The sequence below is a fragment of the Lissotriton vulgaris genome, chromosome 3_1, assembly GCF_964263255.1.
Source record: "Lissotriton vulgaris chromosome 3_1, aLisVul1.2, whole genome shotgun sequence".
Classification (NCBI taxonomy): Eukaryota; Metazoa; Chordata; class Amphibia; order Caudata; family Salamandridae; genus Lissotriton; species Lissotriton vulgaris.
Genome location: NC_141689.1, coordinates 390,980,312 through 390,999,629, shown reverse-complemented (window position 1 = coordinate 390,999,629; position 19,318 = coordinate 390,980,312). Strand labels below are relative to the sequence as shown.

The 19,318-nt window shown below is 44.5% G+C and overlaps 1 protein-coding gene across 1 annotated transcript in view; it reads left to right on the top strand.

The window, feature by feature from the left end:
• EMB (embigin) overlaps nucleotides 1-19,318 on the top strand; it is a 115,077-nt gene that overhangs the window by 59,261 nt on the left and 36,498 nt on the right. Inside the window, exon 5 of the mRNA XM_086960611.1 lies at nucleotides 6,016-6,143. Within this exon, the coding sequence (XP_086816737.1) occupies nucleotides 6,016-6,143 (128 nt within the window). The remainder of the gene's footprint in view (nucleotides 1-6,015; nucleotides 6,144-19,318) is intronic.

Genomic DNA, 19,318 nt, shown 5'->3' with positions numbered 1-19,318 from the left:
CCAGGGGGATTAAATGGGGAAGAACCCATTTTGCTCATCTCCTTACGTAACTTTTGTGTTTGGTCAACGTAGGATCATATCATGAATATACGTTTAACTGTGAGGAAAACTCTATTATTTCAAATATTGGTTTAAACATTAAAATGTGGAGTCCTACCCTTCTGATATAACCACTAATCTATTCAATTAGTCTGCTGTGGATGTATATGATCTATGCCTTCAGTAATATAAATTTAACAGATATTATAGGTCTTAGTCAATCCAGTTTTCAAATTCAATTTTGAGCTAAAGGTTTTTCTTTCACAACTAACAACCAAATATCATTTCCTTCTTAGTCATTGTGCCTATTTTATATGTATTCACTTATGCACAATATCATATTGTTACATAACTGCTCACTGTGTTAAATGTTCCATTATTTCCACGGTGGGGTATGGCAACATCATGAAACCTAAGACTAACGGCCACATGCATCAACGGTTCCGTTTGCGATTCCAAAATTGCGAAAATTAAGGAATTGCAATTTTGAAATCGCAAACGGCAATGCATGAAAAAATCGCATTTTTTTTTTGCGATTCGGTAATTTTCCTTAATTGCGATTCACAATTTGCAAATCGCAATTAAGGAAAACCCTTCCCATTGATTCCTATGGGCCAAGAGGCCCATAGGAATCAATGGGAAGGCATTTACAATTTTCAATTTTCAATTTGCGAATCGCAATTGAAAATGCAATTTCAAGGGTGCAGGGGGGATCCAAAGAACCCCTCCCTGCACCCCTGAAATTATTCCTAAGTGCAACTTACACACACACACATGTCCCAAGGACATGTGTGTGTGTAAAATGCAACATTAAAAAATGCATTTTTGTGCAGGTTTGAAGGTTTCGGTAAATTAGCATGAGGTCCAACCTCATGCTAATTTACCGCTTCCAAATTGAAAATTCGCAATTTAAAAATGATCATGCATTGCATTTAAGAAATCTGATATTGCGATTTCTTAAATGCAATCGCAATTTTAGAAATCGCAACATGATTGCGATTCCTAAAATTGCGAAATACATGATGCATTCCAATTTTGATAATTGCATTCGCAAATGGCAGAAAATTGCGATTCACACCGTTTGCGGATGCAATGATCGTTGATGCATGTGCCCATAAGGCCTTGTAAATGTGACCACAACCCCTACATGGCAATATATAACCATATACATCTTTACTCTTTATGTATTTGTATATTACAGGTATGTTTTTAGGTAGGCATGCTGAAAGGTTTTATTTCAAACAGTGAAATGTTTATTATTTGAATAGTAAGTAACATTCTAGATTGTACTGTCCGGGTAGCTGAAGTAAAAAAAAAGAGAACAATACTTAATTATGCAAAAGTTATCATTTGAGAATAAAACACCATTTGTTAAAAAGCATTGTTGAATCAGTTTTCTTAATAACTGATTCAGTAAAGTGCAATCTTGTTACCATTTCTTATAACAAGTAAACCGTGTTCTCAGAATTGAATTGCATGTATAGCTCTGCCATTTCCAAAAAGTTTAGTAAGAGCAATTAAATATTTTCTATACTCATTCTCAGCCAGTTACATTTAGATATGCACGTAGAAATTACTCATCTTGTATTACACAAAATCAAGCAAAAATATGACTTTATTTACAAACATTTGCTACTGACTTTGGGGCCGTATTTGAGCTCACCTATTAATTATCTTTCACAGAAGGAGAATATCTGTTTTTAAGGGGTCAAATAAATTGGATCACTGTATTGCCAATATAATGTTAATTCTGAATGGTGCAATATTTTCAATGTATGGTATTGCAAGGGTGTTGTCTTTTTTTGGATTCTATGTGTAGTAGCCATGCCAGGATCACTTAGGTGAAGTAGTGTGGCTCACTGGTTAGAGGCGGCAGACACGAGAGCTGAGGACGGCCCGGGACAGGGTTCGATTCCCGATGCGGCAGGTTTCTGGACCAGGGTCAGTGGACTCGATAATTCTCTCGTCTCGGTGCCCACTCTGATCAGCGATCACACTCGGCAACTCTGGGCATTAGCTTGCCTCATCTTCACTAACGGCCCCACCAGACCGCCGGGGATGCCTGGTCTCACCCTGGAGATACCCATTAAGGGACCATCTCTCAGGGAAACCAGGAAGGGTTTTGCAGTGGTCGAAGCGCGGAGGTACCCCTTCGGGAGTGATTCCAGCGCTATATAAGCACACAATTAATTAATTAATTAATCGTGATATTGGGCACAGTGCCTAGCAGTGTGATGGATAAATGAGTGTGAAAGAAAGGTGTGCAGTTTATGATTTTCAGTAAGCTGGAAGCTTTGAGCAGCTCTGCAGGTAACTGTATGGTATTATTTATGATCATAGTCAATTTAGCTGGATACTAAACAGGGTTGTCAATTCTAAGGTATTTTGTTTAAAGGTAATGGTCTTTAGAAGTTATAAGTTGGAGGGAGGAATGGTAAAGGGATCTGCTGGGATGGACTTTTTAAAATTTCATTCCATATCTGAATGTCATTGTGAGATGTCAAGAAGCGGACATAGTGTGCAATGGTATCGAGCAATATAAGGGAATTATTATGCAGGCTGCATGAACTACAATTGACTGCCTGACTGCTGAATACTATGGTTTTAGTACCAGTGTGGCCAGGGGATTATATAATTGTATTGTATTGTAATCGTATGTATATGGCACACACATCTGCTTGGGTCTTGAAGGGCTTTATGCCTGGCAGTATGCTTACAGTGGTTACGCTGATTATTGGGATTAGTCTTGTGTTTTTAAGGAACTCATTGCATGCAGTTACTCCAGTTTCTATGTACTTGTCAGATTTTCTTTAATGGGGGAGTGGGTAAATAGATGAGCTACAGAAGATATGGTACTATTATGTTGCAGGGGTATGACATTTAAAGGAGGGGTTGTGATCTTTGAAATGAGACATGGGCAATTTTCAGAAATACAGTAATAAGGATTAAAGAAAACATGCCAGTTACTTAGAGTAGGTTCTGCTCAGAGAGATGGGGCATGGAGAGGATAGAATTATTGGGATGTTCATTTGAAAGAAGAGAATCAGTAATTGAAAGTTGTAAGTCCAGGTCAGTTTTTCTGGAAATACATAGGAGGCTTTTTTGAGATTGTATGCAATCTGAGGATGCAAAACTGTAGAAAGAAACACTATTTGTATATGGGATCGTGCTTTATTAGGTACCTTTGATGAACAATAGAATCAGGCAAATAATCTATCCTCTTTGGACCACCGATTTAGCAAGAAGGGCTGACCAGATCAAGGGCTGGAATCTTAAAGTTATAGCTGAACGCATATATATTGAAATATTGAGAGGTTTAGGCTATGCGCAGTAACCTCATTCTCATAGCAGTGTGGAAGTGTACAGAGGGTGAAAAATGCAGACATTGAAAATCAGATTTCACAAATCCTTGAGTGGATGTCTTCTGATGTTCACCCTTAAAATTTGGCCCAGTGCTGTAATTAAAAAAGTTAAGTGGGATTCATGTGGGATGCCCCATGTGGTGGCATGGCTCAAGATGGGGTTGAGGATACCTTCCACAGATAGTGGCCGTGTATTGCCTGCAGTCCTGGTGCTGGAAGCTGGAGACAGTCAGTGAAATGAGGAGGACGTAGTCATTGGTACTTTTAGAAATTTTGTGAACTGTTATCAATGGCTTCTACAAAGTTGTTTGCAAGCACTGCCATAGCTGACTCTAAAAGTACATGCCACTAGCCATTTGATAGGTAGGAGGGGTAAAGGGTAAGACTGTAGTTCCTGTTGTTCAAAGTGAGGAAGTTTCTACGGCAGATCTGCACTTTGTCTATCCCTGTCCCCAATTGCTGCTTTAGAAAGGGCAATCCTTAATGTCAGACAATTAAGGATTGTCCCAGATAGACAATAACTTCTTTAATCAGGATTTATTTTATTCTGTATTCAGCAACACTTGGGAAGTCCAATGGTGCAGGGGGTGTTGTGCTTGGAATAGAGAGTATGTTATATACCCATCAGGTTGCATTGGACTAAAAGATACTTTATAGCGAGAGAAAGGAAAAGGTTTTGACTAAATATGAGGTTTCTGTACTAAAGGTATGTGAAATGGTGGGAGGGGGGGTCGATGGCATGTATGTTTCTTACAAAGGGAATTCCTACTCACCTATTAGTGCCTGGTGCAACTCTGTTTTTTATACTCCTGTTGAACCCCCTCTGCTTGAGCCCAAGCATTACCTACCTCAGCACCAGGCCTCCTGTCTCTTAGGGCAACACCATCCAATGCACACATCTATGCATAAGGTTAGTTGTCATATTGTGTTGTGCATGGAACTGGGGGCTAAGTACTACCATTAGAAGAGTCATTATGAAGTTTCTTTCCAAGCCCTTTCACCCAAAACCCCTTTTTTATTTTCTTCCCGAATAAAATATGACCTGGCTTTGTCCATTTCCAGCCCATAGTCTCACCCATTGCGTATTCATATCTTGCCTCCTCTAGCCAGACGTTATGTCCCAACACCAGTTAGTGGATTTCATTGCCATTTGCACATCTTCCCAGTTTTATGCCTTCTGGCAGAAGATGAGCCAGCACTCCTTTCGCCTGATTTGTAAGCATGAAAACTGCCCACACATGCATTTGAAAATCACATTAGACCTACAAGAGGCAACCTTCCATTAAAATACACACATCTTTCCTTCATGGCAGAGAGTGAGCTAACACAACTCTAGTTTGACAGTGTTCTTAACATGGGAGCTCTATATATTTATTATATTAATGGACCATGCCCTCTCAAATTGTTCAATATTTAATTAAAGATCTGATTTCCATTTTTAAAGATACATGCAGACAGAAAATCATAAACTTTTTTTGATTTTTGTTTTATAAAATGGCAAAAAATGGAAACTAGGTAAACAAACTTCCTTGAAAATACTAATGAAAGTTTTCGCAAGTTATTATTGTGTCCCTGTTACAGCTGCTTAAAAGGTCTATGCACTGCAATTATGAGAACCTAACCTCTTTCTTTCTTAAAGTAGTACTGTTCAAAATGTCTTGGGAACTTCTTTCAGAGGTTTCCTTCCCCTGTTGTGTGTATGTATCCTGGTCCCCTTTCATGTGGTGAAACCTGGTTTACTTAGAGATTTAATCCTATAAATGTGTTTTTGTTATTGAGGGATATGCTGTGCATTTTACTTCTGTGTCACTGCTGGCTTTTGAATTGAGTAGTTTAGAAAGGAAGAAAATACTGTGGCTGTCACCAATAAGCATGTATGTAATGATACTTTCTTACGACGTCCCCTAGAAACACATACTACTCCCACTCCTCTCCATTTCATCTCTATTTTTTGCTTTCCATGTAGAGTTTGATCCAATGTAGTTTCACTGAAACAATTATTGCAGTGAAGATGGATAGTCAAGTTGAAACTTTGAGGAGTGCTTAATTCTTTTCAATGGCTTTGCCATTTGATATGTTACATGAGGATGGCCCAGAAGGACAGGCATGGTTACGAACACATTGCCGCTTTTGCCCCTTACAGATACAGATGGTTTGGCAAAGGATCAATGCACTCTGTGCACCTCATTATGTTGGTGACTTGTTGTGCCTCTGTGCCTCAAGATGTTTTTCACAAAATACTATAAACATCTGAAAGCAGAATCTCTTTGAGCAAGCATTTGGCCAAGAATGAATAGAACTTTCCAGCCTGCAGTGCTCCCCCGCCTTATTCAAGCAGTACATTAAAGCATACACTGGTTGTACAAGAACTTTAATAAAATAAATATAATACACAAAGAATACGTAACCTCCATTTCATGTTTTGAAAAGAGTCACAATTGGAACTGATTTCACAAACTAAGCTCAGAAATTAAATGCTTTATGGCATAAAAATGTGAAGTATACAGAAAATATGCCACTGAAAAAAGTTCAGTGCTTTCAGACAAATGTAAGTGAGATTTAGAAAAAATAGTTTTATTTGTGGATTTTTAAAGTTTCCTTTATTTCCTCTTAGTGCCCAAGGTAAAGGGAGGAGATAAGCCAATGGTTAGTTATGAAAGCGATACTGTTGTAATGAAATGTGATGCTGCAAAACACAAACCTGTGGAATGGATCTGGTATCGGAATGAAGAAAACAACAAGGTAAAATATTATTAACTATAAATTAATAATGAATGTTGGAATATACATTAATGGATCCTCAGAACAGCATATGATTTAACTTACAAATTGAGAAATTAAGTGGTTAACCTCATTTGATTATGTGCTTATAATTCATTTCACAGATTTCATAATTTCCTTTCTCCAGAAGATCAAAAGGTAATAGATGAATCTACCTCAAACTTCTGACTCAGCACTGCAAACTCCCCTTGCCTTCTGAAATAATCAACATACCCTATCAGAGACCTAACTAATGTTAGATCAAGACTGTTGATGTAAAAATATCCAGACCCAATTATATGTATTGCTAGATTCCCCCTGTTGAAAAAGCAAACACCACTCCCATAGCTGATTCCTATACCCATTCAATTTAAATCTACTCTCCACTGCCAAAATATACACCATGGGTAAGCTCACTGCATCGATTCAGGCAACCTTATTGTTTTTTATAACCAAATATTTTAGTGAGTTTTAGTACAATAAAACAACTTCTGTTTTGATACATAGGGGATCAAATAGGGTACAGCACAGGGCAGACCCATAAAGTACTGTAAGGCGAATAACTGGGTAGGAGATGTTGTCACAAAATACAATCAGACAGGAGATAGTATTCCTGCTGACCTAACAAATTCCCCCATATTCAATCATGCTTTGATGGACACCCTCTGGCTTCAAACACAGGTCTCTCTTGCTGTGCATGTCAGTCCACCCCATGCCACCACTGTGACAATGTAGGGGAAGGGGAGAAGTGATTTTCCATCGGGCTGCTATATCACTCTTAGCCACCATGGTTCCCAAGAATGCCCAGTCTGCCCTCAAACTCGTAGGCCCTTCAGGACCCTTAGCAACCTCAAAGGCAAGATTTGCACCTCCTAGCTCAGCACTTCTGTCTGTTCTCTCACTGTGGCAGTCCAGTATTCCTAAATCACTGGGCACAGCCATACCACATGATAGAAGTCGGCAGAGTGTGGGAACAGCTAGGAGATGTAGAGTCAGGAAGAAGGCCTGCTCGGTGTAGCTTGGCCGGAGTAAGGTAGACACAGTATAGATAGGTCTGGACCAGGTGTAGTCTGGAGGAAATATATTATGACTTGAGGTGCAATCTGAGCGTTCCATCAGTCATCATCAAGGGGGCCCAACCATCCCTCCCAGCATGTTCTGAGATGGTCTAGTGGCATTGATGACTAGGGTACGATAATCTGAGAAATGCCTCCCCTGCCCAACATGCCCTTGAGGATTTTAGCCTCCAGAGGGTTAAATTCAGGGAGATGGTTGTCACGTGGTATGTGGGTGTGTAGCGCATGTCGTAGTTGCAGATATTTGAAAATTTGTGAGGCGGTGAGTGCCAAGCGTGACCAGGGGTTGTGCCAGAGGAATGATGTTGCCGGCTTATCCAGTTATTGGAACCATCAATGAGGCATGAATATCGGAGGATTCTGGAAAACATAGAGGTACCTCGGTAGCACCATCCTTTTGTAAAGAGTAATCCTACCCATTACGTTCAACGGAAGTGATTGCCATTTCTTGAGGTCTTACTTGGCTTTCTGTGTCAAGGGACCAGGGTTAAGAGACCAGGTGAGCTCAGGTGGAGCACAAACCATATACCCAGGTATCAGAAGATTGGACGTCACACTGGAATGTCAGTTTGCCAGGACACATAGTCTGAGGCAGGGACAGGGGGACTAAAACCGATTTAGCTGGGTTTTCATGAAGGCCTGAGGCTCTCTCAAAGAGCTTGATGATCCAGAGGCTTCTGGGGCTAATTGATTCAGGGTATGCTAGGAAGAGAAGGACATCAGCCGTGTAGAGCACAAGGCAGTTCTTGTGTCCCTCAATCAATCAATCAAAGCATTTGTATAGCGCGCTACTCACCCGGAGGGTCTCAAGGCGCTTGGGGGAGGGGGGTCCTCTACTGCTCGAACAGCCAGGTCTTGAGTTGCTTCCTGAAGGCGAGGTGGTCTTGGGTCAGGTGGAGGTGGATGGGGAGGGAGTTCCACGTCTTGGCAGCCAGGTAGGAGAAGGATCTTCCTCCCGTTGTGGCTCTTTGGATGCGGGGGACGGCGGCGAGGGCGTGGTTGGTCGATCGAAGCTGGCGGGAGGGAGTGTAGAAGGTCAGGCGGTCGTTGAGGTATCTTGGGCCTTGGTTGTGGAGGGCTTTGTGTGCGTGGGTGAGGAGTCGGAATGTGATTCTCTTGCTGACAGGGAGCCAGTGTAGGTTTCTCAGGTGTGCGAAGATGTGGCTGTGTCGGGGGATGTCCAGGATGAGTCGTGCTGAGGCGTTCTGAATGCGCTGGAGTCTTTTCTGGAGTTTTGCAGTGGTTCCGGCGTAGAGGGAGTTGCCGTAGTCCAGTCGGCTGGTGACGAGGGCCTGGGTGACCGTCTTCCTGGTTTCGGTGGGGATCCACCGGAAGATCTTACGTAGCATGCGTAGGATGTTGAAGCATGACGTAGGAGACGGCGTTGACTTGTTTGGTCATGGCGAGGGAGGAGTCCAGGATGAAGCCTAGGTTGCGTGCGTGGTCTGTCGGTTTGGGTGCGCTGCCCAGGGCAGGGGGCCACCAGGAGGAGTCCCAGGCGGAGGGCGATGACCCCAGGATGAGGACTTCCATCTTATCTGAGTTCAGTTTCAGGCGGCTGTTCCTCATCCACTCGGCTACGTCTTTCATCCCTTCGTGTAGGTTGGTTCTGGCGGTGGCGGGGTCGTTGGTGAGGGAGAGGATCAGCTGGGTGTCGTCGGCATAGGAGATGATGTTGAGGCTGTGTTGGCGTGTGATGACTGCGAGGGGGCTCATGTAGATGTTGAACAGCGTGGGGCTGAGTGAAGATCCTTGTGGTACTCCGCAGATGACTTTGGTGGCTTCTGATCTGAACGGGGAGAGGCGGACTCTCTGTGTTCTTCCGGTGAGGAAGGAGATGATCCATTCCAGGGCCTTCTCCTGGATTCCGATGTTGTTGAGGCGCTGCACTAGGGTGCGGTGGCAAACCGTGTTGAACGCCGCGGAGAGGTCCAGGAGGATGAGGGCCGCTGCTTCCCCGTTGTCGAGCAGGGTGCGGATGTCGTCGGTGGCTGCGATGAGGGCGGTCTCGGTGCTGTGGTTGGCCCGGAAGCCAGACTGTGAGTGGTTGAGGGATCCATTCGTCTCGAGGAAGGCGGTCAGCTGTCTGTTGACGGTCTTCTCGATGACTTTGGCAGGAAAAGGAAGGAGCGAGATGGGGCGGTAGTTTTTGAGGTCGTGGGCTCTGCTGATGGTTTCTTCAGTGGGGCGCTGAGTTCGGCGTGCTTCCAGCTCTCTGGGAAGGTGGCGGTGTTGAAGGAGGCGTTGATGATGTCCCATAGATGGGGTGCGATGACGGAGTTGCCCTCGTTGAAGACGTGGTGCGGGCAGGGGTCAGTTAGTGATCCGGAGTGGATGGAGCTCATCGTGCGGATGGTGTCTTTGGTGTTGATCGGGGTCCAGGCGCGGAGGGTGGTGGTGGGGGGCGTTGGTGCAGTCTTGGGGTGCGTCGGCTGTGTCCTGAAGCTGTTGTGTATGTCTGCGATCTTGCTGTGAAAGAACGAGGCGAGCGAGTTGCAGAGGTAGGATTGGAGTGAAGCATACGAACGAAGCCACGAAAATGAGGTCCAAAGCCGCCATCAGCAACACACAGTCCAAGAAAGCCCAACCCACAGTGTTAAAAGCGGTCTCAAAATCAACGAGAAGCAAAGCTAAGTAGGGTGGGAGCTGGTGGCCGACATAGCAATGTGGAGATGCCTGAGGCCATGCCACATGCTCCTGTCCTGCATAAAGCCACATTGATCAGGATGTATGAGTGTGCAAAGGACTTGTATGAAACGGATGACTAGGATTGTGGCAAAGATCTTATCTGTTTTAATGATGAGGGAGATCGGATGATAATTGGAGCAGGAGGCCAATGGGTGTTGTGTCTTCGGTATGACCACAATGGTGGCTGTATCAATCTCAGGTGAAAAAGCACCAGCCTTTGAAGCCTCTATGTAGACTGTGTAGTTGAGGTGTAAGGGTTTCATGAAATATGGTAGGCCACAACGGAAATGGCTGCTCCTACCTCCTCAGCCGATAATGGTCCAACACCTTGGTTTCCGAATGGGACAGCTTAGGGAGGGCCTTTTCATGCAAGAATTGAGAATCCGGCTCAGCCTCTAATCTGGAGGCTGCCGTATAAAAACGGCTGTAGTAATCTACACATGTTTGCGCATTATTCAACCGGGTACAATGGATAGAGCTGTGATTATCAGTTATTTCTGGTATTAACTGAATTGCATATGGGTGCGGGTGGCCAGCCAGTACAACATCTTGCCTTTTTTTATTACCCAACCCATAAATCTTGGCTGTTGAGGCGGTCCACATACCTTCGCAGCCTCAAGCGACATGAGGCGGATCTCTTTCTCACTATGTCCAGTTGCCGAGGAATCTCTCCCTGGAGGTCGGCGGCAGTGCACACTTCCAACTGAAGGGCACGGACCTTCAATTTACTTGAGTGTTGGGAGCCAGCACGTTCCAGCTCTATAATTTGGTCTTTAGCGTAACCCCTAATAGTTACCCTGCTGGCTGCCCATAAAGTGCCAGCTGATCGGACTGATTCCTTGTTGGTTGAAAATAGGCTTTCAGTTCGCTTTCCAGCACCTGCCTGTAGGACTCACCCTGGAAGTACCAAGCATTGATGCGCCATATGGGGCATGGGTCATCTGTGGGGGAACCAAGGTGAAAAAGAAGAGCAGCGTGATCTGAGATTCCACGTGGGAGGATCTGACCCTGGGATACAACGCAACAGTTGGCAGCTGGCAGAAAGATTCGATCAATTGAGGAGTGAGCGTGGCGTGCTATGGTGGTCATATTGTGAGGCTCTGAGACATGTTGGTGTCAGCCACTTGCTCAGCAGGAGGGGGAGGGACCACCGTGTGGAGACCATCCTGCTTCGGTGGAAAGTCTACCGTGGTGGTAGGCAGGGATGAGCGCGAAGCGTGTGGCGGTGGGTCCTGCACCTGGTAAAACAGAAAGAGCGAGTCTACTCTTATTGCACTACATCCTCTAGAGGAGTGTGATTTATTTTCTGTCTTGGAGCTGTGTCTGCCTGCACCGGATTGGAAGACCTGTTCCCCAGAGGTGGGGGTTGGGAGGGGGGCTGAGCTGCCTAGCCTTCGGAACAGCCATTACTCAGTATGCCATGTCCTAGCCTTCTCCAGAGTATTGAAGAAGTTGGTTTTCCTTGCATATACAACCCTATGTTGGGTCTGGAAGAGCAGCCTATTGGAGGGACTGGAGTTTCAGTTTAACCACCACATACAAACGACACTGGAGGTGCACCTCTCTGGTGTAGTCTAGGAAGACGAGCACCTTCGCGGTATCTGACATCTGGGATGAACCAGACTTCTCACAAGATATAGTCCCAGTCTTTGAAGTTGAGAATGCAGGTATTCATGAGTCTGTGCGAAGCCCCGGAAGGTGGCTTATGTGTCAAGGCCCTGTGTGCCTTTTCAATCGCAAACCAGGGGGATAGTTGATCCGGAGGCATCCAAGATTTGATCCAAATTTCAAGGAATTCTGCGGCTTGTGGGTTTTCTGCACCCTCTGCTATTCCCACAAAGCATACCTTATTACACCTGGGGAGGTTTTCTATGTCTTCCAAGTGGCGATGAACCTCTGGTGTGTGCAAAAGAGGCCAGAAGGCCTGCGATATATGGTTGGTAATGTCATCTTTCACTGTGGACAGGCGGTTCTCAGCCTTTGTCATTTTACTCGTAGCATTGTGTAGGACATGACATAAAAGGCCCACATGAACTTGCACCTCACCAATTAGTTTACACAGCCGCCTGGGAGGTGTGACTTGCTTGGAGGGTTGTTGCCAGGTCATTCTCTGTTGACTGTGTTTTATTAATTCTGTTACCCCCAGCATTGCCTCACCTGTAGTATATTGGTCCATATAGGTCTGGGAGGCTTTCGGATGATTGGGCTTATCTTAACCCATGGCGGTGGGGAGCCGAGGTGTCATGTTGAACCTCCGAAACGCAAAGCTTATGCCACACACCAGCTGGTAGATCAGCTTATGAAATTCATAAGCGACAGAGAAACGCCGCATAACGCCCTCACACGGGACCTGAATCTTCACCTGCTGGACTCCTCAATGGTTGACGCTGGAATAGTCTGAAATTCAATCTGGGTCAGGCGCAAGGACAAAGCATACAGAGCTGCCTGACCAAAACTGGGAAAGGCCTTTAGGATAATCTAGACCACCTAAACTTAGAGCACTTAATAGCTGGTTCAGAGAAGGTAACCCACCATGGCATCTTACTACTCCTCACCACCTTGCTCAACAATTGACTAAACCTTTGTTTCCCTTCCACTGTTTCATCGTGTGGTCTCATTTCAACTGGGAGACAAAGGTGACTGTGACCACACGCCTCAAGAGGCAACTTTAACAACTGAGCCCACATTCCACTGGACGTTGAGGGCTCTGGACACCACCTTCATGGTCAACTATAAAAGGATAAGGTATGCCCAGGAAGCAATAGAACATTTGTCCCAGTCTGCTATGGCACATACTGAAGCAAAGAGACTGAATAGAAAGTGAAATAGGAAGATGGGAGTCCTTCACCAGCAGTCTGGCGGAAACCTCTGCTGCAACTTATAACCAAAATCCCTACCAATTAGCCAAGGAAGTGGGGTGCATCCCAAAGGCCCACTTAAGGCATAAATGATACCCTAAGGTCTCTTCAACAAAATCTAGAGGATATCTCTTTGCAAACATCACTAGGGCAGCATAAACAACTCTAAAGAAGCTCAAGCGGACCGCAAATAGAGCACAAGAGTATAAAGTTTGGGTAAAGCTGCTTGCTAACATAACACATAATGACAATGCACGATTCTGGAGGATGATTAATACGTTAAAATGCCCATCACATGGGGGCATCTCCTCCCACATATCAGAGAGTCCTGGGCAGCATAACTGGGGGAGCTCTTCAACCAACACGGTATCGCACTCTCTACAGCCCTGGAAGCCAGAATGATACCAACAAACTGCCTACTCAACACCTCTCTAAAGAAAGGGAACTATCCAACATCTTCCTTTCTGCTAATAAATGGACCTGGGCACTCCCCTAGGTCACAGCATGCAAACGTAATAAGACAGCAAATTGGCAGAGGCAGGAGAGAAGGGCATCCCCCCTGGTGAATACAAATATCCAGTCTTGGTTGTCGATAAAGAAGGTAACTTCGCACGCCAGAGAGAAACAATAAAATCGAAAGGGCTGATACTGGCAGTGTCACTGAAAAACTTAACATCAAAGCTGCAGGTGCCAGTTCTTACCCCCCACTTCTTGGTAGTGCAATCCAAACTCTTACCCACCATAACATACGGCAATGAACTCCCAAGGGACAGGGACGTACAAATCCTGTACAGCATCCTAGTGAAAGCTTACAGAATTACCTTCAGCCTGCCAAAGTATATTTCACTGGCACAGATCAGACTGGAATTCAATCGGCAGAAACAGTCTCTGGCACGGCAAGATGCCTTCACCATTTTCTGGGGCAAAATCAGGAAGGCTGAGCCTGGCACTCTTACTTGCCACTTACGATGGGAGCTGCAACACAGAGAAACATCCCCTGCTAGATCTTGTCTCAAGGATTCCCTATTATCAGAATGGGTTTGCCCAGTTGTGGAAAACCCCGACCACCGACTCCGTGTTTAAAAAACCAGTATGGAAATCAATAAAGCTTCAGTTGCTGGTGGAAGTCAAGGCAACTTTCTGTGTCAGAGCTCATGCCTGGATGGTATTAAACACCTATACCACACCTGCACCCCAGAAATACCTCCATCTAAGCTTTGCCAGAACCTCTAAAGAAAGATTTGTCAAACATCGTCGGGGTATGCTACCTTGTGCTTTGCCACTTCCTCATTGGCAGAGAATTTTTACAATGAAGGCCTCCTGGCTAAGCAGGGCAGGCACTGCTACGCATCTGGAAAGAGCTGCTAAAGTAGAGGAAAGATGGCAGCTCCTTGGAGCTTCCTTAATCAAAGAGACAGGAGACAGGCTTTGTTGCCGTACTTCACCCCTGACAACTCACAGCTAAATTTTCGGCTTGTAACATTTCTTGCACCTGTGCTTAAGGTAATGCCAAAAGGAGATACTGAGCCACCTTGACCATGACTTTCCTGGAATCCTGTTATAGCGGCATTTGTTTCTTACCGTCAAAACAGAAGCAATGGCTATGTGTTTGGTATCCCTTTACGGACTCGCACTCTGTACTTCTGTGCTCTGAGGGGGTGGGGTGGCTTCTGGTTTTCAGAAAACTGGCTGGTTTCAAGTATTGCTTAAAAGGTTTTTATAGATCTCTGCACTTGGCACCTTTTGCACTTATAGCAATTTTGTACGGAGCCTAAACTTTGATTTTAAGGGATTTAGTCCACAGGACATATCTTTTATTCTTCTTTATATATTTTTCAGGTATGCATCATATTTATTGATTATATTTATGGTTTATTGATTGTTTTATTATTGCAAATATTTTAAGTAACTATGCAAGTAAACTTGAAGAATATTGCGTAAAAGCATGGCAAGGTGATAGTGTTTAAGAGAATGTGCACATGAGTAGGGGTACTGTGGTGACACAATGTCCACTGGTGCTAACTGGCACACACCGGCAACAGTGCAGGAGCACGCAGGGTTCAGTGTCAACCACAGTATTTTCAGGATCTAGCTAGCTTGTAAACTGGGTGCTTAATAAATCAATCAATCAGAGGTTTGTAAAGCATGGCTACTCACCCTTGAGGGTCTCAATGCACTGAGGATGCTGGAGTGCAATGGGCAGGTGCATTAAGTGAGAAAGCAGAAATGGATAGAAATAATAATGGTTCGTTCTAAAAAGGATGAGCATACCAGGTAGTTAATACCATCTCAACTACACATGCAGGATTTGTCTCTCAGTAGATGATCATTGTGAGAAGCTGGCTTAGTATATGGTGCACACTTATGTAAGTGGGCATCCTGCACTAATTCATACAACCCTGGAGGTGATTTTAGTAATCTTAGACAACCTTAGAAAGCGCTCTAAGTGGTAGCTGTGGAGAGCAGCCTTCAGGTTTAGTCCAGGAAGAGCGTAAAGCAGCTTTTTTTTTACCAGAACATAATCTTATTCGTAAAGATTAAGTGAAAAAGAATCACACAGTGTATTTATAAAAATAGGTATTTATTATAAGACACTCACTAACACATACAGATATTTCCTAGCCAGAGATATACACAATGCACACAATACTTTTCAATAGAAACAGAAAAGTAGCACCAATGCACAGTGATCACCAGGGGAAGACCAATCTATATACTACAATATTGGTATGCGAACCACAACTCAAGTTAAGGTTATACCCAGAAGATGTAGAAGTGCCGGGTACCCAAGGAACCACCCAAGGTAAGTAAACAGGAACCCCACGGAGGCTGTGTGCAGAGTGGGAACACGACCGTGGGCTCAATACAAGTTAATGGGTAATTCACTGCTACAATTTTAAAGAAGACGGACCTGTCCCAGTGGACCCTGAAGAAACCCGGCGGAGGACAGAAGGTTGGAGAGCCATCCCACCTGTGGATACCCGACGAACCAGGATACCTTCACCAGGGAAGCCGGGTGCATAGGTGTGAAGTTGCGTCGGAAACTGCCCTCAAACTCAATGGAGGGCTTCAGGAAGATGCCGCTGCTAGTGAAGGTGAAAGTGTCCAGCGAAACGCAAAGGTGGATTCAGGATGAGAAGCACCTGCAAGTGGACAGAGTCTATGCCAATCAGGAGTAACCAGGAGGCACAGAAGACGAATGCCCACCAATGCCGCGTGTTACAGGAGAGCAGACTGTGACCTTTGAACTGCAGCTGTGCGGACCTGGTGATGCTGTGGAAGACAGGAGCTGGGCACGAGATGTTCCACATTGGATGTCGAGAGTTGAGTGAGTGGTCAGTGTCTGTCTGGAGTACCAACAAGCCTTTGCAACTGCAACCTTTGTAGTGGGTACAGTGTCGGGACCAGCAACATGAAGTTGATTCACCACAAGCAGGGGAGTCAGAGCAGGCCCAGAGCAATCAGGTAGCCTGCTGAATTTAAAGATGACCCACAGACCGGAGGCACTGGAGTCACAAGAGGACCTCAAGCAGCTCACCAAAGCAGCAGCCCAAGATGGGAGTCATTTGGTGAGGATGAAGATCTTGGTCAATGGAGATGCTGGAGGTTAGGTCTACTTGGAGCCCGAAGATCTTGGAGGAAGGAAGCCAACAAGCCTTTGCAACAGCAAGTCAACGCGGTGCACAGGAGTTCGGTTCCTGTGGCTCCGATGAAGGATACTGGCCTCAAACTTGGTGAGAGGACAGGGCAGGCCCGAGGGATGTGAAGAACCACCACCTGAGTTGCTGAGCCTTTCAGAGTATGTGAGAGCTTGGGATCAGCAGACCAGTCTGCTTCTTTGCGGTACCTGCAGATGCAGGGAAGTGACTCCTTCATTTCAAGGGAAATTATTTCAGGTGTCTTGGATGTCCACAGGCCTTGGAAGGTTACTGTATAGAGCACAGGCACAGATGTTGCAGCAGATGAGCAGGGCAACAACACAAGGAGCAGCAGGAGCCTTCCCAATGCTGTCTTGATGCCCAGAGCAAAGTCAAGAGTGCCCGGACGGGCGATGAAGAAGTGGTGTCTTGAAATTAATCTTGTCCAATGAAGAGTCTAGTGACCCACCTACAGGTAAGTCTTGAGTACCTTGAGGAGAGGGTTGGGACGATTCAGGGTTCCCACCCAGGGGAGGGGTTGGACAGTGGGAGGATACTCCCATGTCCTTTATCCAGTTTTGCGCCAGAGCAGGAGCCATTGGCTCCCTGAGCTGGTTTGAAATCGACTATACATGGAGGGCACCAAATGTGCCCTTTAAGCAGAGTGAATGGCACTGGCAAGTGCTCTCACCCTGACCCAATACAAACCTGTCTGGGAGGTGGGACTGATAAGGGTACTCCAGTTTCCAATCTGGGATAAACCTAAGTACTTACCATACTGATTAGCAGGGTTCCTTTCAGCCTAGTCAGAAACAGTATAGCACCAGACAAAAAGTGGGGGTAACCATAAAAGCAGATCCTACTTTCCTACAATCATTAACATCAGTGTGCAGCACTTTGGCTCCATACAAAGGATTGCAACAAGTATTTCACACAGATCAAAGCCAAGGAAACATTCACCGCAGGATAGCGCAGCTCCTACTCATATATATATATATATGGGCTTGAAACCACTGCCTAATCACTGTCTAATGCTTTCCACAAATTCTAGACATGCAGACTCGTTCTTCCTCTGGGAGGAGCCTGGGATACCAGGAGCCACTACGTACATGCTGAGAATCCATTTCACGCCTCCAAGGGCACATGAGGCTATAATCTTTTTGATTTCCTTCAGACTACTTGAAACAAAGGGAGAGGAGATGATGCTGGGGGATTGAGTTGCCCCATGTGAGCAGCATTCATCCCCCATATTCCAATTACCATTCATAATATATGATAATTGTTTGCCTCACTTTTAGATACGGGAACTTGCCCAAATATGTGATTTAAGCGGCTTTAAACGGTACAGAACGCGGCAGCCCGGCTCCTACTTAAACTCCAAAAACATACATCAGTGAGAGAACCCCTGAAACAACTAAATTGGCTCCCAGTCACCACAAGAGTAACGTTTAAGGCCCTCTGCATTGCTCAGAGGGCAGTTAACAAAGGTCCAAAAAAGCTTAGACTCATGATCTCTCCTCACACCCCGACTAGGCTACTGAGATCCTCCCACGCCCACCTCCTACACACCACCAGAATAAAAAGATGGGGAGGGAGATCTGGTTCCCAAGATGTGGAATGAGCTGCCTCTGGAATTAAGAAGTCAACAAATGAGCTGGGTTTTAGAAAGGGACTAAAGACCTGGCTGTTTCCTGGAAACCACTAGATGGATCCTCTCTTGATCACGGCTCCTGTTGGCAATGCGGATAAGCCTCCGGACAGCTATGCGGTTTAGAAATCCCCAAATCAAATCAAACATGAGTTACACAAGCTAAAGTCTGTGTTACACTGGGTATAATATGGCTTAAACAAAAATAAAACCTAATTTTCAGTGCAATTAATTTTATTTGCAGTTGAATAGAGGGTGAATCCACCTTGAATCAGTCTCATCAAGTACTCCCTTACAATATGAAACATTGACAATTTGGTATAGTGACCATAGCCAGACCCCAGTGGGAGCAAATAAGATGTTTAAAGAATCACAGGCTAGCTATACCCTTCAGAGACGTGTAGCAGAGTCTTGGAGTATCTGTACTATGCATGGATGTATTCCTCTATCTACAACTAATGAGAGGGAACAATATTTAGGAATAGTATGTAATGTCAAAGGCTTTTTTAAAAATTATAAGTCTAGCCATAACCACTTTTTATGTAGCAAGGTTGTATTGCAAATAGTACATTGAAATATATCATCGGTATCTGACCTTGATTTCATGTTAAAAAAGAGGCTATGGTACATGTTTTGCTTTTTTGCCTGTGTTATACATCCCAGAAAATTAAATCAAAAATTATATTCTAGCTCTCTAGTTTTTTAACTGCTTTTCAGTCACATCGCTATGCAACATGACACATTTCCTACAGCATATGTTAACCCTAACAGAGATTATTTAAAATGTTATTTTAAAAACTGACTGAGGATGCATTCAATTATAATATCCGAATAAGAACTGAGCTATTTTTGTGTCTTTTTATTAGTCCATTGTTACCTTGTGGTGGTCCGGTGATGAATTTGCATTATTTACAATAATAGAAAAGATTTTGAGGCATAAAGTATTAATGAATTCAGTTTGTAAAATACAATTTAATTTCTCTCTGATCTTTGAAGTGTTTGTATGTATCAAGGATTGTGAGAACTTGGGTAATTATAGAATGCGTTTGCACACATTATGGCATTTGATTTGATTCATGGCATTTAACCAAAATTAACATATTTCCAAATGGAATTGTAATTGCCAAATGCAATTTTTCTAAATAGTTAGGTAACTGTCAAATGTATCTTTATCACAAAGAGGCATTGCTCCTATGTGTTCCATCCTAATAATATGCAGGCACAGTGAAATCAGCACAAATATCACTCC